At 42.3% G+C, this 25,339-nt stretch overlaps 2 protein-coding genes across 5 annotated transcripts; one reads left to right on the top strand and one right to left on the bottom strand.

Moving 5' to 3' along the window:
- The first annotated feature begins 447 nt into the window (after positions 1-447).
- On the top strand, positions 448-9,430 carry PROZ (protein Z, vitamin K dependent plasma glycoprotein). Its single transcript, XM_081003193.1, has 8 exons — positions 448-655; positions 1,244-1,407; positions 1,861-1,885; positions 3,546-3,659; positions 5,483-5,614; positions 6,671-6,756; positions 7,068-7,182; positions 8,793-9,430. The coding sequence occupies exons 1-8, from the start codon at positions 583-585 to the stop codon at positions 9,308-9,310; spliced, it is 1,227 nt and encodes a 408-aa protein (XP_080859319.1). The 5' UTR covers positions 448-582; the 3' UTR covers positions 9,311-9,430.
- Positions 9,431-10,104: 674 nt separating this feature from the next.
- On the bottom strand, positions 10,105-24,840 carry PCID2 (PCI domain containing 2). 4 transcript variants are annotated; one of them, XM_081003195.1, is made up of 15 exons: positions 24,663-24,840; positions 24,034-24,107; positions 23,345-23,434; positions 21,924-21,997; positions 21,314-21,380; positions 20,569-20,609; positions 20,112-20,166; positions 19,435-19,538; positions 19,151-19,226; positions 18,928-19,069; positions 13,527-13,627; positions 13,044-13,117; positions 12,656-12,781; positions 11,158-11,281; positions 10,105-10,638 (listed from the first exon to the last, which is right to left on the bottom strand). In XM_081003195.1, the coding sequence occupies exons 2-15, from the start codon at positions 24,067-24,069 to the stop codon at positions 10,549-10,551; spliced, it is 1,200 nt and encodes a 399-aa protein (XP_080859321.1). In that variant the 5' UTR covers positions 24,070-24,107; positions 24,663-24,840; the 3' UTR covers positions 10,105-10,548. The 4 variants fall into 4 exon arrangements, with proteins under 4 accessions (XP_080859321.1, XP_080859322.1, XP_080859323.1 ...); XM_081003196.1 differs by lacking the exon at positions 24,663-24,840 and adding an exon at positions 24,554-24,628; XM_081003197.1 differs by lacking the exon at positions 24,663-24,840 and adding an exon at positions 24,488-24,538.
- Positions 24,841-25,339: the final 499 nt, after the last annotated feature.

The raw sequence follows: 25,339 nt of genomic DNA, 5'->3' as shown, positions 1-25,339 counted from the left end.
ATTCAATAGAATAACATTCAGCGTTTTCCAACTTCCTAAAATCCTAACATCCATAAGCCAAATGCAAATTGTACACATATTTACAGTAATTACGCTCTTAAGCATCTCAGTTCCTAAAAACCATTTGGGTGGAACAAATTGCAAAACTGTAATCGCAACTGAATGTATGCAATCTGTTTTGGATTAGGGCAGACAAGTAGCTTCATGTGTCCTAGTTCAGCGACAGAGTCCCCAAAGATCCATACAACAGGCTGGCGTGATGAAGTTCTAGGGTATTTCAATGCCCTTGCCCGTTTACAGAACCCAATTTGCTTTCAGCTGCTGAGGGAAGGGGGTTGAAATATCTTGCCACAACATGGAGTAAGTTTTGGTCAGTTGTAGAGATACCCTGGAATGCTTCCTGCCACTGTAGGGAAGAAGTCCTTTATTTCAGAGCTTCCATTTGTAAATATTAGGCCCTGCCATTGCCCTTTTGTTTTCTTACTGGGTTCTTGAACTTTAAACTTTAGTCATTCAGTAACTTCACCCAAGAGCTAACTGCTAAGCAGGCGAAATCCAATTAACTGTTCCAAGGGAACCAAAATGGGAACTCACAACAACTGGACAATATGGTTTCTCTTCCTTGCATTCATTTTTCATCAGGCAGAATCGAAAGGTATGGTGTTTTGTCCACAACAGTGTTAATTTGCCATATATGAATGGACATGGGAGTCGGGGGCTTTTAGACTTGTCATTTAATCTGTACCTTTGAGAGCTACTCCCCTCCAAAACAGTCTTCTTCAGTTAGGTGAAAACTTAGTTGGTTTGACTCACATGGCGGATTCTGTGATAGATGCAGTATATTTGGTAGTAGGGATCAGAGTGAAATTTGATTTGGTTCACATTTTTAAAGCCAAGTTGACCAGATTTGCACTTTCTGAAATAATATGCATGTATATATGTGAGCTCTCAGCAATAGAGTCTGCTTCATCAGATGCAACCAAAATTAGTGGTTTGGTCACATGGTCTGTGAAATACATTTCAAAGTTCTGGGACACTTTTGCCTGTGGCACTACCCACCACTAGCACAACCTACTCAAAAGGGTGCCTGGAAAGGTTGAAGAAGTTCCCCCAGCTTGACTCTACAGAAAGCTATTCTGATCGCTCCATGCATAGGAAGCGAAATACACATGGAGAGAGATTGCTCCCAGTAGGTTTGTGGGCAAAATCTATTTGCTCCCCTCCACCTTTCCCCTCTTTTCAGTGTTTCTGTCGGCTGGGGATGCAAATCAAGTTGTTGCAAGGTCTAAGCGTGCCAGATTCATGTATTTCGAAGAGTTCCTCCAAGGTAATTTGGAAAGAGAATGCCTTGAAGAAAGGTGCACATACGAAGAGGCTAGAGAAGTATTTGAAGACACTGAGAAAACTGTATGTATTCTAAACTTTACCTTTATGGGCCTATCAATCGAGCTGTAGTCCTGACATTGAAATCCAATTCATGACGCAATCGTTGCTGAACCAATGATAAATTCTTAAGATATAATCATTCTTGCTCTATTTTTCACAACAAACCTGTGGGGTAGGTTAGGCTGAGTGGAGATTAGAACTCTGGTTTCCCAATTCCTAGTACGGCACTCTAACCACTGTACCACATTGGTTCTCACCCCTTACTATTAAGGATCTTTTAAGCAGTCTGACTGACCCCATTAACTTTTTCTGTCCAATATCACACAGAGAAATCATCAGAGAAATCAGGTGGTAATCCTATATTTGGTACAATATGTTGCTAGGGGGGAGAGAGAGAGAGAGAGAGAGAGAGAGAGAGAGAGAGAGAGAGATGGTCCACTGTTAAAAACAAAAAACATTACATTTTTTCCCCAGGACAAGTTTTGGAATGGCTACTTTGGTAAGTAGTTTTTCATATTTCATTATTTTTTTATTGGATATTATATTAAAAACTAAGGGATTTATTGGAGTTGCTCATTATACTAAAGGAAATCTGTTGATAATAGAGCATATGTTATGAGGCTAATATACACTTCCTTTTGCTCTTTTGTTTTGTGGCAGGGAAAATACATAAATAACAAGTCCATTCAGTTCCTCCAGCTCTCCTCCATTCTTGGACTTGTCTCATGAACTGGATGATCACAGAAGTAGGGTGTGAGCCAAATTATTGCAGAAAATTTGCCCTTGAAATAAGTGATGAGGCAAACCACTCCAGTTAGGCTTTGGTCCAATTAGTAATTTGCTCTAGAAAACCCAATTATTCTGTTTCAAACTTGGGAAATGTTTAGATTTATTCCAAGTCCACTTATGAGCCAAATTGACTTATCTGGTACTTGGCACTCTGCTACAGCTGTGAAACAGAAGCCAGAAGTGTGGGGAAAATAGAGTTCACACTGTTATGTACTGAAGTTCTCACCCTGGGCCAGCAGGGGGATACTGTAGATAGTTATGCAAATAAGGGATCGAAAGTGACATTCAGTGATTGGATAGTTTTAGAAAATTGTTACAGTTACGTTGTACTGGAGCTCTATATAAGCAGGCTGACTGAACCCTTCAGTTCAGTTCTGTTCTGGCCTGTGAATAAACAAGAGCTGTTTGAAGAATCGCTGTGTCGTCTGATATGTTCACCCACAACTTATCACACACGTTTGCCAGGAAAGCTGAATTTCCCACCATTCCTGGCACCTGGGCTGCAGCCACAGCTACTTTCCAAGTGTCAGAGGGCCATAGCTCACTGACAAAGAATCTGCTTTGCACGCAGAAGGTCTCAAGTTTGATCTTTAGCATCTCCAGGCAGGAGATGTTCCCTGTACAAAACCATGGTGAGCCGCTGCCAATTGGCATAGACAACTGAGGTGGACCATTGGCCTGACTCAATTTAAAGCAGCTTCCTATATTGCAAAGGGTATAAATTTCTGCCCTTCCTACTGCAGGAGCAGCAGCAAGCAAGCAGGCAGAAAAATTGGGTTCAGAAGCAGTTTGGATACAGATTAACTTGATGGTATAATGCCTTCCGGGACACGGGTGACACTGTGGGCTAAACCACAGAGCCTAGGACTTGCTGATCAGAAGGTCGGCGGTTCGAATCCCCGCAACGGGGTGAGCTCCCGCTGCTCGGTCCCTGCTCCTGCCAACCTAGCAGTTTGAAAGCACGTCAAAGTGCAAGTAGATAAATAGGTACCGCTCCGGTGGGAAGGTAAACGGCGTTTCCATGCGCTGCTCTGGTTTGCCAGAAGTGGCTTAGTTATGCTGGCCACATGACCCGGAAGCTGAACGCCGGCTCCCTCGGCCAATAAAGCGAGATGAGCGCCGCAACCCCAGAGTCGGCCACGACTGGACCTAATGATCAGGGGTCCCTTTACCTTTATAATGCCTTCCAAGAGTTGCCAAGATTCACATTCTGAAATCAGGACTGCTGAAACTGGGCAGCATCCCTTATTGAAATGTGGGTTTTTAGAGGGGAAGGAATGGGGTTCACAAAAACAATTTCGATGCAGCAGAAAATATTCTCACTATTCTAAATGCACTTACTAATAATATTTCCTCTCCCCCCCCCCAAGATGGTGCACCATGTTCCTCCAACCCCTGCCTGCATAATGGTGTATGCAAGGACAGCATCCGAAGCTACACATGTGATTGTAGAGATGGCTTTGAAGGAGCCAACTGTGCTTTTGGTAAATGGCAATGTTCTCTTTATAAAAAAGCATGTGCCACATCATTTCCTAGAATCTCTCTAAATATACAGTGGTGCCCCGCAAGACGAATGCCTCGCAAGACGGAAAAACCGCTAGACGAAAGGGTTTTCCGTTTTGGAGTTGCTTCGCAGGACGAATTCCCCTATGGGCTTGCTTCGCAAGACGAAAATGTCTTGCGAGTCTTGAGATTTTTTTTCCACTTTTCCCCCCCTTTATCTAAGCTGCTAAGCCTTTAATAGCCTTTTAGCAGCTAATCCGCTAAGCCTTTAAGCCTTTAATAGCCGCTAAACCGCTAATAGCGCTAATCCGTTAAGCCGCTAATAGGGTTGCTTCGCAAGACGAAAAAACCGCTAGACGAAGACACTCGCGGAACGGATTAATTTCGTCTTGCGAGGCACCACTGTAACATTGTGCCACCAGACGGCGATGTGGAGTCCCATTTTTCTCTACCTGTTTTCCCTGTTTAAATTAACAACGCTTTAACCTGAAACGCTTCTTTGGTGTGTCTAGATCCAGCCTATGTCACGTAATATCATTATTAATTACTCATTATGAATCTCTATCTTCCAACAATAGCTAACTAGGTGCCATAGGAAAATTCACAAGGGTGTTGTACACAATTGTCCCCCTTTCTGTCTGACAAGCAAGAGATTACATATTTGATCCTTCCGTTTGCGGATAGAACTGAGATCTAGGGAGATGCGTCAGTTTTAAAACAGATGGTGATGGGAGGTGATTTCCACCAATCACCACCTTCCTCCTACAGCTTCTCATGCCACCTCCATGCTGCTTGTGGGAGGGTCTTAACAACCACATCCTGAACAGATTTTCAGGATGCATGGAGGGCTTCAGAGAGAATAAATTGATGAGTCACCTCTTCCCTCCAGCTCTCTAATAAGAATATCCCATGGGTGGAATTCTGAACCCAACTCGCCATTTCTGATCATAAAGGCAGTTGTTCTTCGGGCGAATGATGGATGTGTGAATTGCTTTCTTTTAAATTTATTCCCAAAATAAATGGTAAACTCTTGACTTCCATAGTCAAAAGTGAAATCTGACTGTTACAGCTGGATTACAGCTTTAGTCTTTTCTGGAAAACATTGCTGCCAGGAATTAATGGATGCTGCAAGTGTCATGTATCTCACACAAAAATAGGGACTAGTGTTTAAGCCTGTAGATGCTAGAAAAATAATTGAGCATCAAAGAAAAAATAAATAAATATTAGGGAAAGGGAGCCCATGTTAATTTCTGCAAGATAATTTCAGCTGATTGTTAATTTGGGGTGAGATCTGATATAGTACAAGCTGGCGTCTGCTTGCGCAACATAACTTCTCCTTCATTTCTCCCTCCTGAAGTCCCCCAAAACTGCTTTGGAGTTTTGAGGAAGCCCTTAGATTAGATTTTGGGAGGTACATCAGAGGCTGGAGCAGAGAGAAGTGAAATCAGAAGTCCTGTTGTGCAAGGATATTTCCTCTGCATAAGTGAGTGGATTCACTGGAGATTGTCCTTTGTTTAAATGTTTGTTCTATACAGTGGTACCTCTGGTTAAGTACTTAATTTATTCCGGAGGTCCGTTCTTAACCTGAAACTGTTCTTAACCTGAAGCAACACTTTAGCTAATGGGGCCTCCCGCTGCTGCCACGCCGCCAGAGCACGATTTCTGTTCTCACCCTGAAGCAAAGTTCCTCAACCCAAGGTACTATTTCTGGGTTAGCGGAGTCTGTAACCTGAAGCGTATCTAACCTGAAGCGTATGTAACCTGAGGTACCACTGTAGTTTTAAATGCGTGTTTTTTTCTGTAGCTAAAAATGAGTGCCGCCATGAAATAAACGAGGGCTGCCAGCACTTCTGCTATCCAGAACTGACGTCGTACCGCTGTTCGTGTGCAAAAGCCTATGAACTTGGGAAAGATGCTAAATCATGCCTTCCCCAAGGTAAGTCTAGAAAATGGAAAAGAAAATAATTATTTTAGGAGGCAACAATACAGGCCAATGTACCATAGTAGTTAAGGAAATGAACTGTGATTCAAGTCATCACATCAGTCATAAAATCCAGTGGCTGCTTCATTCTTCCCCTTCTGTAAAACGGGGATAGCTGCCTCTCTTAGTGGGTTGCTAAGAATTGCAGGGATTCTCCTCCCCCCCCCCCCGAAAGTCCTTATGTACATCCCTGTACAAAGACTGGATGATATCCAACCTCATGTGAGTCAATGCTTGTGCAATGGAATTCTCTTTTCTGGTCCTTTGTCTCCCAACTCTCTGGTGGTGGGGAAGCTGTGGTGGGGAGGGGAGGAGAGGAAGGGGAAGTCCCATTCTGTTCCTGGAGGTTCCTTCCATTCATAAGTGGGCACTGCTGATTGTCCCCTGCTGTTGCTATTATTACTACTACTGTACTGTGAGAAAAATGTATATCATTATGATTGGTTGGAGTATGCATAGAGAACTGTTATTTTGCAGGGATTGGTGTGTGTGTGTGAGAGAGAGAGAGAGAGCAAGAGAGAGAGATATGCTTGGACATTGCAGGCAGAGATGCCTACCCATTGGGGTCGCCTTTTGGTGGAGACTGGGTAGCCCTACCCCCATTGCAACATAGCCCAAAAGAACAGTACCTTCCCCACCAACCATAGGAATAAATTACTTTTTCTTTCCCGTGGAAGAAAGTAAACAAATTACATTCATAAAGTTGTGACATGTGCACATCATCCTTAAAACTCATGCATGCCGTGTATAAAGCCCAAGCCTTCTTTACAATGCAAATTTGAGGGGGAGAAATGAATATCTGGTTTCAGAGTCGTGACAAAACCCACCGAGCAAAACTGTAGCTAAATGGAAAGGAACTGTGCTTGTTTTTGTCAACCAAGGATCTGATTGGGTTTAGTGGTGTGTCTGGGCTCCACCCCCCCCCCCCACAAAGAAGTTAATATTAAAAATGAATCAAAGTTCTGGAAGCCACTCATAGCATTTCTCCATATTTTTACCTACCATTGTTAGATCAGTGTGCATGCGGCAGACATAAAGACCACTTACCAGTGCAGCTGGATGTGACCGAAACAATCCAGAGAGGATTCCCTTGGCAGGTATGTGAAATGTTGAACACAGCCTTTATCCAGACTTGCTGTAAATATGTGCCTAACCAGTGCTTAGGCAGGTCTGTCCCCACTTTCCTTGCTCAGACCACAGCTTGCTCTCTTCCCTCCTCTCAACTGCCCCTCTAAACTTTTGCCCAATTTGCAGTGCACTCAACATCCCTTTGACTGGTTGTGGTTACACCAGAAATTAGCTTTTCTTCTGTAATGGTGTGTTCCCTGGTGCAGAAGAACGATGTATTCTGCCCTATGGACTTAAAATTGCCAAATTAGAGCCATGTCCTGTCTTCCGTACTTTCAAGGTCCTGCTCTTAAACTCAGAAGGAGAATGGTTCTGTGGTGGTGTTCTACTGAAAACTAACTTTGTCCTGACTACAGCTGAATGTGCACGGCTGACTCCCGTCATCGCTGTGATTGGTAGGTAGCCAAATGACCCTTTTGTCAGTTTGCATTTCTTGATCTGATGTGTAGAGATCTTTCCTATTCTACTTAAGCTTCCACCACCCTCTTGAATTATATGTGTGAAAGAAACAAGCAGAAGGTTCATGTTGTTTGGGTTATTCCTTCGGAGATGCCGATTACAGCTGGTTTAAACTGGTCCTGTTATTTATTTCTGTCAAGGTCTTGCTGACTATAATAATAGGGCAGATGGAGCCTGGATTTCACACTTTCTCTATCTTTTCCTTCTGGTGTGGTATTCAGTACATAGTATGCTTTGTGTTAAGTTTTAGACTTATTGCAAGTTATTGTAAGTGTGAGTTAGTCTGCTGCAACTGGATTTCTTATAGACAGTGCTAATCCTGAATGTACTGGATTTGTGACCATTATGCACATTTGCCTTCAGTAGCAGTAAAGCTCTGCTGAATGAAATGCCTCTGTTCTATTTTGGGGGGAATCCTGCAAGGTGTTTAAATTTTTACTCTGCTAACTATACATTGGAATCTACTCTGGATCAATATTGAGTAGAATTTCAATGACAAATCTCCGTTTTGAAAGCTCACAGCCATCTCAGGCATGTCTCCTCTTTGCAATGCAAAAGCGCATGAAGGTACTTTTTGTGCACTTCCCGTACATTTCACACTGGGGGTTGTGCAGGAACTATTATTAACAAGACTGCAACCACTTTGGTTCAGGCAATTGGTGTAGATAACCAACAAAAGATTACACTTCACCATTGCATTCCAAGATAAGCAGGCGACTGTGACACATACATAACCTTACCAAATCCATATTAAGAGTTGTAAGAATTCTAGAGAACTTTCCTAGCTTTACCAAGTCAACCCACTCAGGATTTGACCTGGGCAAGAGTAAATGACATTTTCAACAACAGTATGGGACGCAGGTGGCACTGTGGGTTAAACCACAGAGCCTAGGACTTGCCGATCAGAAAGGCGGCGGTTCGAATCCCCACAACGGGGTGAGCTCCCGTTGCTCAGTCCCTGCTCCTGCCAACCTAGCAGTTCGAAAGCACATCAAAGTGCAAGTAGATAAATAGGTACCGCTCCGGTGGGAAGGGAAATGGCGTTTCTGTGCGCTGCTCTGGTTCGCCAGAAGCGGCTTAGTCATGCTGGCCACATGACCCGGAAGCTGAACGCCGGCTCCCTCGGCCAGTAAAGCGAGATGAGCGCCGCAACCCCAGAGTCGGCCACGACTGGACCTAATGATCAGGGGTCCCTTTACCTTTATAATGCCTTCCAAGAGTTGCCAAGATTCACATTCTGAAATCAGGACTACTGAAACTGGGCAGCATCCCTTATTGAAATGTGGGTTTTTAGAGGGGAGGGAATGGGGTTCACAAAAACAATTTCGATGCAGCAGAAAATATTCTCACTATTCTAAATGCACTTACTAATAAGTTTGGAAACTAACAGTTTCGCCAGAGTATAATGTCGTTAAGTCCTATTGAGATATGGCTATGTGCTTATTTCAATTCAAGGGGCTATTGCTATAATAACTGTTTGCCAGTGTGAGCCTATTCCAAGCAAATGCTATCGCAACAACTAACGGGTACATCATTACTTGCACAGGAATCAACAGGCTGCAAAGAGCTAGGCAAGAAATACCTGTGAAACAGATAAACATACACATCCGCTATGATAGTGACACCGGTGAGAACAACTTGGCTTTGCTTGAACTCGAACAGCACATTGGCTGCAGCAGCCACCACCTGCCCATATGCATCCCAGAGAGGGATTTTGCGGAGCACGTGCTGATTTCGGAACGGGAGGCCACTCTCAGTGGCTGGAAAGCCGATGGAAATACCTCCACAGGTTCAATGGCGGAGCTGTCGGTTTCGTACCTCAACGGAGACGAATGCAAGCAAATCCTCAACAGGACACTGATAACAAGGGAATTCTGTGGCTATAGCCGCGAAGTATCGGGAGAACTATTGGCTGGAGGTAGCTTTAGCGCTGTTTACTATAAAGGCACTTGGTTTCTGACGGGTGTTTTAGAACCATGGGCAACAGAAGCAACTAAGTGGGAAACACTTATATTCACTAAGACGACACGATACATGATGTGGTTTAAGCAAAAAATGGACTAACCGAAAGCAAGGGCAGAGGAATATATGGAATGGCAAGGCCCGGCATTTGTATGTATTTGTGTATAAGTCAGTTGTAAAAATTATGTGCACTTAACTGTTGACAATAAAACTTTTTGCCCTTACCTATGCATTTTAACAGAACACATTACTAACGTCATTTAAAAAATATTTATAATGTAGCTTTATTTACACAGTACTAGCTGGTCCTGAGATATTGCAACTGTTGGTGCCTTTTGAATTCCATGGCTACATTTGCATGAGTTTTAGCAAGCAAGGGTGCGCCTGTATGACAGGATTTCAGACAACACTTCACGACATTGTCCTACATGCCATCTTGCAGGGGCAATGAAAGCCCATCTGCGTATAAATGTCACCTGCATAAATTGTTAAAACCGTGGTGTAAAATCTGACTATAAATTTATGCCAAAAACATTCTTCTTATTCACCGCTGTAGTCTCTTCAGTGGGAATTATCACATTTATTTCTGTGACTCCTGGGATACACACTGCAGAAAGGAATCAGAATGCTTAACAAAATGGAGCTATGCAACTATTTTACAAAACCAGACAAACTATTATTCTTTGTAAATTCAATGTATTTTTTTTGTAGTCAACTATTTCAAAAGATGCTAAACGGAGGTTGCACACAGTGCATGAGGAAAGCAAACAAGCCACACCAAAGCATTTTTAAAACGTCCAATTAAATAAATAAACGTTTCAATTCTCTCAGGGAAAAAATGAGGATTTTCTAGCCCTTCTCTGTCGTTTGAACACACAAATACCACAAGATAAATGTTTACTGTTATTCAGTATTTAGTCAACCAATATCAGATACAAATGGTTGCAAAACACATTTTCAACTGTTCCAGCTATGGTAACATTTAACCAAAGGGTGTCAAAAGAAGACACAACTGTACAAAAACAATTTTTTAAAAAAGGTTGCAGTTTTCTACAAGGCTTGGATCCAGCACAGTTCCACAAGGCAGCCTTGCCAGATTGTCCCATTTTCCCTAGCCTGCTGCAGCCTCTGCCTGCCTGCTGTTTGAAAAGGTCCTATGACAGTGCAGAGTGGCTTTGGGTTGGAGGAATAAGCAGAAAAGCCCCATTTCATTATAGCAGTCTCTTAAATACTCATGAGTACTCCCAACAGATTTGGTCTAAATTCACGGCCAGTTCCATCCTGCTCCAACAGCAACCAGTGTCGATGGACAGCACGTCTCCATTTAGATCACAGCAGATTCAACAGACGGTAGACAGTGGAGGAAACGGGTTTTGCTTGCTGACAACAAGCTTTTGGTGCTGGTGCGATATATAGCCTTTGATGTGACCCTGGAACAGGAAAATGAATATTAGTATTGTGAAGGTGAAACCCTTTATAGACTTTTGCTGGAATGAGATATGTATTCAGTAAAGTGCACAGGGCTTCCAAATAATATCATCATGTTAATAAAGGAATGGTTTTTCATTTCCTACTTAAATGGAACGCTGTGTAGTTAACAGTGGATGAAAAGCCAGAAAAATGGCAAACCTTTTTCATTTTTTACAGAAAAGAAATTGGGCAATGTGAGAGGCCTACACAAGATAATAGACATCCTTTTGTACACGTATTGTGGTAGTGCGTAAAACCACCACTAAGAAAATGCCCCTTGCTTAATACTTTAATATTAGATTTATGAACTATTTGCACTGAATATGCACAAGTCTATGCATGCCACCATATATGCAAATAACTTGCCAGTGTTCATTAATGAATTGAGAGTTGGTTTTATATAGGCCTGGTACGACAACATGATGTTTGTGCAGAATGGTTTCATTTGTTCATGATGAATGAAAAACCATGATGCTCACCATATATATGAGGTTAGCTAGAATGCACTGGACTTCATCCGTATCAACATCATTAACTTTCATGAATTTCAGGGCAACCAGAAAGGCATCTAAAGACAGCTGGTGTGTTTTAAGTAACAAATACCTGAAAGAAGAACAAGCACACCTCAGTTACTGTAGCAAACCTAGATGGGAGCCCCACCATCTCTATCCTGTAAGTACCAATTCATATTTCTGTAAATGGGGGAGTACAAAATACTTTCTCTATCTGGGGAAACCATATTTGAGCCCCACCTAAAGGCCAGGCCATGCTAATCCAACCAATTTTTTTCCCCTCAGCAGAGAGTCAAAACTGGGTGCGACCTGTTATAATACATGGACAAAGATTTAAGGGGGAAATAAACCTCACTTAGTCACTAAAATCTCAAGCTTAGCTGCATCCATTGCGTCCTCCTTTATTTTTGAGGTGGGACAGAAACCTAAGGCTGTACTGCAAGCACAGGGTTAGGGGGCAAAATAATCTAGTTATGCCAGTTGTTCCTGAATCTGTCAACTTCTTTACCTTTTAAAAAAGGAAAGAAAACAAAGTTAACACAATGTAATTCACTTTTACTTCTTGCCCCTAACTTGATTTCTACAAGCTTTGTTCATATTCAGTGAAATGTTCCTAGAAATTTTTCCAAGGTAACTAGCATCATGGCTACCAAAAGGGAGAGTTGCCTAACAAACAAAAAAACACACACAAAAAATGGCAGCCTGGCTGAATCTTCGTATGCCAGCAGGACCAGAGGCAGAGTCAAGAGAAAGGGAAGAGTCAGTCTTCCCCCATCCTGGACAGTCTTCCCTTTTCAGGTAAAACTTCCCAGGTCTTTAAACCAAATCTTAACAGGTAAATCTCAAACCAAGAAATGGATTTGAAAACCAATAATGGCTATTACATTAACAACTGCTTCCAGGAATATCTGGCACAGGTGTAAATCTAGGCCTAGAAACAGGAAAATACATTTTTAATCAGCACTCTTATACTTAGGAAGAAGAAGAGGAGTTTGGGTTTGATATTCCGCTTTATCACTACCCAAAGGAGTCTCAAAGCGGCTAACATTCTCCTTTCCCTTCCTCCCCCACAACAAACACTCTGTGAGGTGAGTGGGGCTGAGAGACTTCAGAGAAGCGTGACTGGCCCAAGGTCACCCAGCAGCTGCATGTGGAGGAGCGGGGAATCGAACCTGGTTCACCAGATTACGAGTCCACTGCTCTTAACCACTACACCACACTGGCTCTCTAATTATTAGGCCCTAGGTGTAAGAGGAACCAATTGCTCTGAAGGAAAAACTTCAGCTTGTTTATTTCTGCCATTCAAAATGTCACAGGACTCTGTTAACGAAAATGGCAAGAGGTAACATGATTCAAGCCCAGATGGCTTTTCCCTATATTTAAAACCAGAAATTATTATAATAACTCTAAGTACATATTCATCACAGACTGCCTTTTCAGACAACACAAGTGATACTCTTCTTACACTTTCTTGAAGAGATTCCTGTAGGTGATGATTTTCAGCTTCTCGAGAATAAGGAAGATACCACAGCGAATGAAGAATGTCTCATGTTTCGCCAGAGCCTCGTTCAATAAAAGAAGGTTCCCTTCACTAGGGGAATTTAAAATTAAGAAGTGTTTTGAAAAGGCTTGTTTCAGGGCAGACACATACAGCACGTCCTTCCTACATATGGTACATAGACATAGGGAAGGAGGTGGCTAGACAGGGAAAAGGAGAACTGTTTCTTCTGGACACAGTAGTTTTCTATGCAGTAGGGAAGGTTTTAGGGGAGAGGGAAGGAAGCTGAAGCCCTGTTGTGAATGTGGAAATTAGCTCATAAAAGGTCAGATTCTGTCAAAGAAATGAAACTTACCTCACAGCCTTTGTAACTTCAGCAAACTGCATGAGGTCATATTTTTTTAAAAGCTGGATCATTGGCATGTGGCCCTGAAATCAAAGCACAGTCTGAAGTTGATTTGACAGCTTTAGGGCATCCTGCTCTTGAAGAATTCCAGCCCTCTGTTCTGGAATGGTTCTCAGCAGAGTTCCAACTGAGCCATTCTGCAATTTTCGCCATTGACTTGGTGATTCACCAAGCCAAGCATAAACTACCAGGCACTGAATACACCTCTTGGTTTTGCTGCGAACTAGGAACTTTAAATGCTGATTAGTTATCAAGCATGTGGCTGGATTTCTCCATGGGTGGTGGTGGCGGCACACGTTCAGCTTGAGAGGTTACATGTCGTGCAGGTTCACCCTAGCCTATACTTGTCTGAACAGCCTGGTAAACACAGATCGTAGTTACAAAGCGCTGGAGTATGGCTAAAGGATTTTGATATGTTCAGGTGCCACTCACCAGTAACATTTTCACAGGCAGCAAATAAATTAAAATCATCCTTTTGTTTTTCTGGCTGGAGCGGTGGCAGTGCTCAAAGGCAAAAGATAGATACTCTTCAGCTGAAAACACAGAAAGAAGATTAATGCCATGGCTGAAACAGATACCTCATATTTACCAATGGTAAGGAAACACTTTTTAGAATAATGGCGTCAAAGCTACCTGGAAAAGGTTCACGGCTTTTTGTCCTTTATTTTACAGTTTTGCAAGTATTCACACTGAAATAAAACCAGCCTCCGCCACTCCATCCCCCACCCAAACCAAGTATTTATCATCATATTTGAGTGCGGCTTGTATATAGTCAAGTTTAATAGCATTTATTTCCACACTCACTGTTAGCTCTGTGGTATCAGCTTTCCTGAAGTGTAATAATAATAATTTATTATTTATACCCTGGTCCTCTGACGATAAGGTCTTGAATAAGGCAGGCATTACATTAATGGAGACTGCCTTCAAACATAATTTGTATAATTTGCATGGTACCCATATGGACAGGTCAGGGGGTTTCTTTTCTTTTCTTGGACCTAGAGGTGCGAGCGTTATTGATTATATCCTGGTCTCCCCAAAACTCTTGGAGAGGTCACAGGGCTTCAGGACTTTCAATAGAATTGAGAGTGATCATCTTCCTATATCAATTTCACTAATTCCCCGTGGTTTGGAGGATCCGCAATACCGCAATCACTGTGCAGACCCACCTCCAACTCTGGCCCTTCGTAGGCGTAAATGGAACAGCGACCTGGAATCTAAAATCAAACTACACCTGCATTCATCAGACTTACTGGCCTTGAGAGACCAGTGTATCTCATCTATTTCTGACCCCTTTTCAACATTTCAGCAGGTCTCAGAGTCGCTCTTCCCACTACTCACGAATTCCAACCCTCCCAAAAAACAAAACAACTTGAGGGCCTGGTTCGACAAAGACTGTAGGAATCTAAGATCTTTGCTTAGGAAATTACAAAATAAGGTAAAACAGGAAGGGACCCTGTCCTCATTGGAAAACCTGCACAGGTGGCGTTCTCATTATAAAAATACTCTAAAATTTAAGAAATCCCTCTACAGAAAGGAACAATGGGAGGCACTTGACAAAGCGATCAAATTGCGGGACGACAAAAAGTTCTGGGAAATAATTGCTCAGGGAGTTTCACCCAAAGGGAAAATTGTAACCAACAGTATTTCATCTAACTTATGGTACCAACATTTTTCCCGGCTATATACAGCTCCAAACATTGCTAAACCGAGCCAGTTCCCTCCTCTTAAAAACGATCTATTAACGGGCTGGGATCCTGTTACCGAATCAGAATGTTTACAGCTAATTAAAACACTCAAGAATGGCAAAGTTCCCGGTGAGGATATGATTCCTCCTGAGGTGTTTAAACTAAATGCCCAGTGGTGGGCTGCTATTTTGGCCCAACTTTTTACGGTAATAAATGATATATGCAAAATCCCAGAAAACTGGAAACTGAGCCTGGTAGCCCCCATCTATAAGAAGGGAGACCCCCAAGACCCCTCAAACTATCGCCCCATAAGTCTCCTGGACATTGTGTATAAACTTTATACTCGCTACCTGCTAAATAAACTGGTTGACTGGGCTGACCACTCTAACCTGCTTAATCCGGAACAGGCAGGGTTTAGAAAGGGCCATAGTACAACAGGCCATTGTTTGGTACTACAGACAATGATAGATAAGTATACAAAGGTACATAAGAGCAAACTTTTTGTGGCTTTTGTAGATCTCACATCCGCTTTTGATTCAATCTGTAGGGACAAATTATGGCAAAAACTATATGAAACAGATATTGATAGACGACTTCTCAAAATACTTAGAGAGTTACATTCAGACACCACAGTTAAAATCAGAACTGGGATGTCAGGCAACTATACTGACCCACTGCCACTGGGGAAAGGGGTTAAACAGGGCTGTTTGTTAGCGCCGTTCCTCTTTAATTTCTATATAAATGACATTGTTCAACATATGGCAAAGTATAAGTCATCAGCTCCTGCCCTGGAAGGCAAACACCTGAATATATTACTATATGCTGATGACATGGCTGTCATGGCACTTACTCGAAGGGGCCTACATAGCATGCTGGAGGGGCTCGCAGCTTATTGTTCCCAAAACTCTCTAAAGATAAATTATGACAAAACAAAAATTGTGGTATTTACTAGAGCTCGCCACACATTTAGATGGTCTTTAGATGAACACAAAATTGAACAGTGTCTTTTTTTTAAATATCTTGGTATCACTTTCCAAGCTACATCTAGCTGGCTTGCCCACTTCAAGACTGTAGCCCTTCTAACACGTAGGACAATCGGTGCTCTGCTCAGCTTTTTTTATTCGAGGGGAGGGCAACTGGTGATCCCGGCACTAAAAGCTTTTGTTGGAAAAGTGATTCCCCAGATGCTATATGGAGTAGAACTCTGGGGATGGAATCAGAAGCTGTTAGAACGGCTTGAAATCTTCCAAAATTTTTACCTCAGAAGAATTCTAGGCCTCCCTCAGAGTACTCCGGCAGCTCTCCTAAGAGTGGAAGTAGGATTACCTTCTGTGTCTGCCAGGGCCCACTTAAGATTCCTGCGTTTTTTCACCAACCTCACAGATGCCCCGAACACCTTATTGGCTAAACAAGCCTTTGTATCATTACAAAATAATACTACTTGGCATAAAAACCTACTAGATATCCTATCCAGATACAATCTACCTGAGTTTAATACCCTCAAATTGTGGAGCCCTGATAAAGTTCGGGAATGGATCTTTGAAAAAGACGCCTTTTTGGACTCCACAAAGATAAAAAACTCTGGGTTTTCCTACTGGTTTCCCCGAGTAAAAGCAGTCAAAATCTGTGCCAACTACTTGGTGGAGATCACTGATCCCACCCTTCGGAGAGCTTTTACTATGGCACGGTTTCAAACACTGCCAACTGCATATCTGACCGGTAGATTCACAAAAACCCCAGTAGAACATCGTTTATGCCCTTGCCTTATGAAAATTAAAGAGGATCTTACACATTACCTCCTCTATTGCCCCATCTACTCGGGCTTTAGAGACGCATTGCTGCAAATTATACCCAACTCTATAACCAATCCTGAAGATAGAGTAAAATTTTTGTTAGTCGATGCAAACCCACGTATTACCCATGTGGTAGCGGTTTTTGTGATGAAGGCCATGAAAGCCAGGGAAAGATTTATGGATGACAATGTAAAGACCCCTTCATCGTCTGTTTAACTCGTTGCTTGTTTTCCCTCTCTTTCTATTTTGTGGGATGAAGGTTTTGTTGGCGTAGTATGTAATGAATTTTAATATTTTTTAACTATTGTTGTGTTGATGTTTGTGTACAGGCATGGTCCTCACAATAAACGGATTTGATTGATTGATTTATACCCCGCCCATCTGGCTGGGTTTCCCCAGCCACTCTGGGTGGCTTCCAAAGGAACACTAAAATACAATAAGCTATTAAACATTAAAAGCTTCCCTAAACAGGGCTGCCTTCAGATGTCTTCTAAAATAAGCTTTTGCCTTCCAATGTTTGCCAGAAACCCAAGTGTTTGAGAAAGCAAAAGACTCTGATACACTGTTTTGGTTTTTTTAAGTATGCGACCTAAGTTGAATGAGAGCCATTTCACTTATTTTCAGGTCATTTCATTCCCCCGCCCCAACAGATATATTTGAACACTGAAAGTAGTATATCAATAAAACTAGAGAAAGAAAAAATATATATTTAAAATACCTACAATATTAATGCAACTCCACCCACTTTAGTTTCAGGTAGACATTACCACAGAACTAGATTTAGGACATCAGCAGTGCTTTGGGGCTTGTGCATTCTCCCTTCCTTGGCTCTCTCCTGGACAATCCCCTTTTCTTCTTTCAGCTTCAGGGCTAACTATGGGCAGTGTTACATCGACATAAACCAGTTAGTGCAAACCCATTTCTAACCATGGCTGCCATTAACTATGGTTAATGAAACCACGCGGTTCAGATATAATACTAGCCATAGTTTCATCTGAAACTGAAAGGTTGGGGAGGGGGATTATTTCAGTTTGCATTTCTTAGTACAGAAAGTCTTGATCTTAGGTGTAGAGATCTGTCCTATTCTACTTAAGTCAAGAAGGTTCTGGAAGCTTCTCTGTGTGAAATAAACAAGCAGAATGTTCATGGTGTTCGGGTTATTCCTTCAGAAAAGCTGAGTACAGCTGGTTTAAACTGGTTGGGTTATCTCTTTCTGTCAAGGTCATGCTGACTATAATATTGAGGCCAGATGGAGCCTGGGTTTCATTCTCTCTCTTTCTATTTCTTTTCCTTCTGTTGTGGTGTTCTTGTCAGCATCGCCCTTGAGCCAGTGCCACCAACTGGACTCATCCACTTCAGCCCCGACTGGGCTAGGCGAGCTGGGTAGCACTTCCAGAGACCACCTTCTGCACAGGAATAGGTCAAAGTGCTGTGGACTCACAGCTTAGAGTTGTGAGCACTGGATTCACTCCCACAAGAAGACAGTCGTCGCACAGCAGAGTCTAGCAGAGCATATAAACAACTCGGAGAGCAGCTCTGTAGAATATCTTCTTTTATTCTATCTACAACTATACAAACTATATACAGAGCTTAATAGGTCTAAGCATAAATAACTGCTGCACTGCACTGAGTGTCTGCAGCTGCTCTTAGCAGCAACCTTATCTCTACACACGATCTCTAACACTCAGTCTCTCTCTCTCCGACACTGACTGACTGACTGATTTGGTGCTGGAGCAGAATAAGTAGAGAGCAGAACATGCCTCCTCCTCTCTGGAGAATCAGCAGACTCCTCAGGAGATTCTTGGATATGGGAGGGGTGAAATCTCCTCAGTTCTATATCTAGTGTTAAGATTTAGTCAAACTATAAGTTACTGCAAGTTTAAGTCTGCTGCAACTGGATTTCTTATGGACAGTGCCAATCCTGAATGTACTGGATTTGTGACCATTATGCTCATTTGCCTTCAGTAGCAGTAAAGCTCTGCTGGATGAAATGCCTTTTTGGGGAGGATCCTGCAATGTGTTTAAGTTGTTACTCTGCTAACTATACATTGGAATCTACTCTGGATCAATACTGAGTAGAATTCAAATGACAGATTATAGATAGGAAAGAGTCGCGCGCCCATAGCACTCTTAAATGGGCAGCAGTGCATCTGCAGAGAGATTTAGCTAACAAGAACTTGCGGCTTGAAGAACTGTAGTTTGTACCTTCACCTTAAGCGCTATTGCACCAGTGCAATACATCACATCACAATGGCATTACAGATAGATGCACCAACACAAACTGCTTAAAACTGCACAAAACCACATCAATGTGCACGACACTTTTGGCAAAAAACAAATAAACCAATACAGTACCTTGTTTAAAGTCACTGTCAAACATAGCTTTCCGTCCAACATAGTATCTGTATGTCACCCTCTGTGCCATACTGTATTCATCTTTAAGATTTGAGCTATCAATTGCTCTTATCAGCGGCTTGCACAGATGAAGCTTGTTGATCTGGAAACAAGTGTGACGTTAGCAGAGGGAAATCAGCACAAAATGGCAGGATTGCTTTAGGAGTTTGGTTCAAGGTCGTACCTTAAAATAAATCTTGAACAGCTGATTCACCAGAAACAACATGCCCCACTTCTTGGAATCCTCAATGCCAGCTCGACTATAAAAAACATTAAAAATGCATCAGGATCAGATTGTATTTTAAAAGACAGGATTTTTTAAAATACAAAGAAAATCCTCTAAGCCTCTGATCCACTTTTTTGCAAACCGACAAAATCAACAGAACCTAACCAAGCTGCCACCTATATACATATATACAGACACACACAGGCTACTCCTGGTCCAATTTAAACAGCACATTCACTTACGTGTCACTGGCACATACTCGAAAACAGCTCATAAGGAGTTCTGCTGCTTTTTCCAACATGTCGCCAACTTTGCCTTTGCCTTTCTTTGCCAGCTGCTGGTCAGCCTATCGTGACACAAAGCAACCGAGAGTCACAGTCATACTCCTACTGGCAGGCCTTTGTCTTTTCCTAACAGTAACCGAGACGAAGTGTAGAACTCAAACATGCATTCGAAAAGAATGAATCAAAACCTCCCCGCCCCATCCTGCCTGTTGCAAACTCACGGGTGCACAATCAAGGGTCTAACCATTTTGCTCTGAGCAGTAGATATCTTCAACATGTCCTTAAACACACCGTAGGCCAGTTCTCTCCTCCCAACCCCACAACCAGCAAAATTAGATTGTCTGCTGTCAGAACAACTGCCCTGTAGGAAACGCTTGCTTTGTAGAACCAATGCATGTCCTGCTTACACTGCAAACAAGACCCCAAGAACAATTTCTTTAACCAAATTTATATATTGCTTGAGTGTAAGAAAACCTCAAAGCAATATGCAGAGCAAGTGCTCCCAAGGCAAGGCGAGTCTCAGGATGAGCACAGAAAAACCCCAAGGTTTTCCCCAGATCAGATAGGCCTTCACCACCACCCCCACAGCAACCTCACTGGCACCCAGTAACTTAGTGACTAAAGATACTACTTACACTATTAGCAAAAATTCGAAGATCGAGGGCTACCGCATACATAATAGGCAAAGCCCTGGAAAAAAATAAAATACAACATAACAATGCATACAACATATCCCAAGTCTAGCAGCTTACGGGGCAGTTTTAAGTTTGCCCTCAAGCACATATATATAGCCTTCAGAGATACCCCTTTCAAGGTACTCTTTGATACCATCTCCCCTACACCACGCTCCATCTTTTCTCTTCACATTTGTCCTTTCAATCCTTCTTGCTGGGAGCTGTGCAACCTTTGTTTTCATGATTTCTAATAGCCTTAGTTGGCCCTATGCACAACTAATGATGAAACATTTAGAGATGGCTTTAAATGCAATGGCATTTTTACCATCAACAGAAGAAATGGCATTTGCCTCTAGGTGAAAAGTCCATTCTATTTAGCAACGGCATAGTTCTCCTTAAACGTTTACCAGATACTTACCAGTTTTCTTCTTTGTGTGCTTGAAAGGCTCTCAGGAAAGACGTGCAAGGGTTACGGAAAATTAATACGCTGTGATTTATATAATGATGTGTTATTAAAGCAAACACAGACAACAATAATGGCAACAGCGACTGGGCAGCCTCATGGACCATGTATTTCAGTAATTCACTACAGATGTTTACCAGAGGGTGGCTGCCAGTAGCCAGGTTGTCTGTATCCAGGCTGAAGCTACCACACCACCAGAAGCTGGCAAAAGTCACTCCATGCCACCGGTATCACTTAGATATCTAAAGCAAGGGATGGATATAACAGCACTACCAAACAGCAAATGTGGTTTTTAAGGAGAAAAGCAATTCCATCCACAATGGGGTGGCAATTATGCAGGTACCTCGAAGTTAGGTGCATCCTTCCCCAACTTGAAGCTCTTCAGATGTTGCTGGACTACAAATCCCATTAGTTGATGAGAGTAATGGGAGTTGTAGCCCACCAACATCTGGATAAAACCAGGCTGGTGGGGAATATTATTGTTCATCCAGCCAGCAGCACAAATGTCCCATTTGTCAAGTTATCTAACTGAAGGCCCAGCATCTCTCCATATCCTTCAGTTCAACACTATCTTCTCCTGGGAATGCAGCCAGCAGCCCATATTGTCATAACACAGACTTGTTTATTCCTTAGGCCATGCTGAAGGTTCTGAACTCAGAATTCCACAGCAGACTTTTAATGGAGTGAATCATAAAGGATATTGTACTATAACTGTCTGGCACTTGTAAGCTTCTACAAAATCGTGGTTGGCAACTGCATAAGTACATCTATCAAGAGGAGAGACAAAGATTAAGATTCATGAGACAATAGCAAAGCTTTATACTATTTTCTTTAGCTAGATTGATAAGTGCAATTCTTTGCCTATTTGCTCAGCAAAAAAACCCCCATATCTACCCAGAGTGCTTACTTGCGAGTACGTATTGTTTCAGCACTGAAGTCTAAAAATTTGTATTTGGCAACAGGTAATACTTGTTATTTTCCTCTACACTAAAAAGATATTTGAGCTGAATATGAAAGGGTAACACATTTTATTTTTTTACTTTCCAGCTTACAGACTGCAATCTTGTACAGACTGAATAAAGCAGAACTGATTTTCAAGTGAGCATACACATAACCTGGTTACGCATTATACAGAGCACTGGGGCTCCTCTTACAGTTTTTCTGTTTTTACTATCACTGCTTCCAATGCTTATGTCCCTCCATTCTGCACTGCACTAAGTTCAATGAGTCTTACTCCTAGGTAAAATATGCATAGAACTTGTAGCTTGAATCTTCAAGAATTCAAGCCATAACCCCCCAAAAAGTTTTACCTTAAGTGGGCAGCAAACATTTCATCATAGGGTGGTTCCAGCACTTGCTGACATTTTTCTTCTGGAGATGAAAGCTAATAATAAATTAAATGCAATGAGAAATGTGATACCTTGTTACATGCAAAAGAATGTAACAAAAAGGGCTAGATTTAGGGGAAAGAAACCACCAGGGGAACAGGGATTGTTGGACATTGTGCAATCAATTACTGACTCAACAGCGTGAAAAAACAACAGCAACAGTTCTTCATTCATAAAGCTTGCAATATTGTCCTGTGTGGCCAATTGGCCTATTGCGCTAACATTTTAAAATTGGCCTATTGCGATAACATTTTTAAATTATCTGTGAGAAAATTTAGAACGTCAGTGCATATTCAATAAACGGTGTGCATATGAGGGAAAGTGATCAGATCCATGCAAACACATTTATTATAATATGTGACAAGAAAAAATTGCGCATGTAAATCAAGTTCATAAAGTACAATAAAAGACAATGTATTCAAGAGCTGAACATATGGGCAGGGCTGCTGAAGATCTTACTATTTGGTCTATGGCTTGCCTTGGTAATTAAGGTTTTATTTTTGTGGTTCTTATTTATATACAATGCTTAGAGAGATTCATTTTTAATTATCTTGCTTAAAATGTGGAACTGTTATTAGTAATATTAGGGGTATTGTTTGGTACTGAAAGCAGAATTTGCATTATACCAATTCCTTTTTGTTGGGATAAGTAAACCACATAGTTGAAACATGAAGCCGGTTATAAATTAACTAACCAAAACAATGTAGCAGAATGCAATTATTTTACACTGGAAATGGTTACAGCAGAAATTACCTTTTCAGTACAAATACAGCAGAGCAGTTGAGTTCCCTTAATGTAAATGCTGAAGATTTTCATGATTATACATGTTTACTCAGAATAAATGGCCACCATGTACAGTGGGGCTTACTCTATAGTGGCACTGTGGTCTAAACCACTGAGCCTCTTGGGCTTGCCGATTAGAAGGTGGACGGTTAGAATCTGTGCAACGGGTTGAGCTCCCATTGCTCTGTCCCAGCTCCTTCCAACCTAGTAGTTCAAAAGCATGCCAATGCAAGTAGATAAATAGGTACTGCTGCGGCGGGAAGGTAAACGGCATTTCCGTGTGCTCTGGTTTCCGTCACGGTGTCCTGTTGTGCCAGAAGCAGTTTAGTCATGCTGGCCACATGACCCAGAAAACTGTCTGCGGACAAACGCCGGCTCCCTCGACCTGAAGCAAGATGAGTGCCACAGCCCATAGTCAAGTTTGACAGGGCTTAACTGTCCAGGGATCCTTTACCTTTATAGTTTTACTCCATAGTAAACATGCTTAGTAAGCCCCATTCAGTTCTGCTAGTATTACTTGCAGATAAAGTGTATACAGGATGGCAACCCAAATCTCTTACCTGAAGTCTAGGATTTGCAACATGAGGATGTTTAAATGACACCAACTCTGCACAAAACAGTCCATCTCTGCTGTCAATAGATTCTAACACCTGTAACAGGAACACACACACAAAATATTATAGAACAAATTCCCTAGCCATAACCACAGAGGCAGTAAGAAATATTCTCATTCCTTGTTTTGTCAATTGCCATTTTAGTGAAAAGGCTAGGGAGGAGAACCTGGTACCCTCAAGATGTTGTTGGACTTCAGCTCTGATTATCCCTGGCCAGCAGTCATGATGCCAGCAACTGACGGTAATTTGAGTCGAACAACATCTGGAGAGTGACAATTTCCTTCATTCCTGGTGCAAGAGTGGGGAAACCTCCAAGTTTCACTGCAAGGGAATGTGACATTCATTCTTGCACCAATGCAGAGACCAGCTTTCTATATCCCCTGCAGCTAAAAGAACATCAGTGAGCAGTGGATGATTTTAGTGAGGCAAAGAAAGGTAAATATTTGAAGAGACTTTGTGCCCAGTCAATTAGCTACTTTCTAATAAGAGTTTTAATGGCTAGCTCAGTTGATTAGAGTATAGTGCTGATAAGTCAAAGGTAGACTTGTCTACTCAGAAGCAAGCACCACTGAGTTCAATGGCACTTGCTTCCAAATAAGGATGTGTAAGATTCACCACAAAAGTGTATCACTTACCTGTTGCAGATATTGATTTATACTGATATGTGCCATTGAAAGGGTGTTGCTCCAAAGCAAGTAAGCACCTTATACTGAAAACAAAACAAAAAGAACACTATGAATCAGGATGACAAAATAGTTATTCTGTGGACCGGACTGGGGAGTCAACCCTCCTCAAATGTTTGCATGCTTGGGTAAAACGGGGTGGGAGAATGGATGTGACTCTTGCCTTTGCACAACAGGCTATGTTCCAGCTAATTTAAAAGTCAGATGTTGCTATACACATAATACTTCTAGATAGAAAGAAAGAAAGAGCAGAGAAACAGCAGAGAATATGATCCACCCCAGGATGTGATAATCTATCTGACGTGGAAGCTAGAACCATAAAATTCCAAAAAGAACTCTGCACATGCTCAGAAGTACATTCAGAAAGGAAGGTCTGGGGCACTTGAAAGGCTCAGACATTTATTACGAGAGAAGCTTTGCAAAGAAAAAGGCCTTGCGGGTTTCAGGGTTGGAGAGCGACGAGCTTTCTTGCCTGATCCCGACGTGCAGCGCCCCAGAAGTCCTCCACGCTGCACACCGAGCATGCGCGGAACAACCACTCCATGGGACCCCTCCCCGCGAGCCCCTTGTTGACGACCTACCGCCGAGTTTCAGCACACGCAACTCCTAGACGCGTCGCTTCGGCGGTTCGCGAGGAAGCCCAGCAGTGAAGAGTCGCACCGACAAAGATGCGTTAGCTTAGAAAAAAAAAGAACTTCCTTTCCGCCAAGATCTTACCCCTTCGCGGATTGGCTATCGCCACCTCAAGGCTCCACCTACTCCCTCTGCTCACGTGACATGTTCGGCCATACGGCCTGCGTCGCGGCTCCTCGCGAGGCCGGCAGAGGTGGGTGGGCGGGGCCTCCGCTCGCCGTTCACCTTAGATTGAAGGGGGCGGGGCCTCACCAAAGCCTCCTATTTAAATCGCAACCGGCGCAGGGTTCGTCTTAGGGGCGGGGAAGGATTTTATCCGATTTAAGGCGATATAGATGACAGGATCAGGGGTGCTAAATTCATCCTGTTCTGTTGTTCCATTTTTGTTGTTGCTGTTCCGCCCTACCTCCTAGGCGTTTGCATATAATCTTTATATGTACAAAATCACATGCATCTCTTATACCTATTTATACAGTAGAATTGCAATTTGCAACAACCAGTGGCCCAGACTCTCGAGCTAACTATCCAAACCCGTGTTCAGTCTGTGAGTCTCATGCAAACCTGACTACAGTCCACATGTAATCATCTAATGTTTTTACTATTTGTATAATAATAATATTTATTT

This window comes from Podarcis pityusensis (assembly GCF_964106645.2).
Source record: "Podarcis pityusensis genome assembly, chromosome: 4".
Classification (NCBI taxonomy): domain Eukaryota; kingdom Metazoa; phylum Chordata; class Lepidosauria; order Squamata; family Lacertidae; genus Podarcis; species Podarcis pityusensis.
Note: the sequence above shows the minus strand (reverse complement) of the source record. Positions and strands in the feature narration are given on the sequence as shown.

What these genes read in the sequence shown, in the direction of transcription:
- PROZ (XM_081003193.1), top strand. Translation starts at nt 583, where the DNA reads ATGGGAACTCACAACAACTGGACAATATGGTTTCTCTTCCTTGCATTC. An exon ending in TTGAAGACACTGAGAAAACT is followed by an intron (nt 1,408 to 1,860) that starts GTATGTATTCTA and finishes TTTTTTCCCCAG; the next exon opens with GACAAGTTTTGGAATGGCTA. An exon ending in TAAATCATGCCTTCCCCAAG is followed by an intron (nt 5,615 to 6,670) that starts GTAAGTCTAGAA and finishes TACCATTGTTAG; the next exon opens with ATCAGTGTGCATGCGGCAGA.
- PCID2 (XM_081003195.1), bottom strand. Translation starts at nt 24,069, where the DNA reads ATGGCACATATCAGTATAAATCAATATCTGCAACAG. An exon ending in GCCAGACAGTTATAGTACAA is followed by an intron (nt 20,610 to 21,313) that starts TATCCTTTATGA and finishes AACCCTTGCACG; the next exon opens with TCTTTCCTGAGAGCCTTTCA. An exon ending in GCACACAAAGAAGAAAACTG is followed by an intron (nt 20,167 to 20,568) that starts GTAAGTATCTGG and finishes ATTTTTTTCCAG; the next exon opens with GGCTTTGCCTATTATGTATG.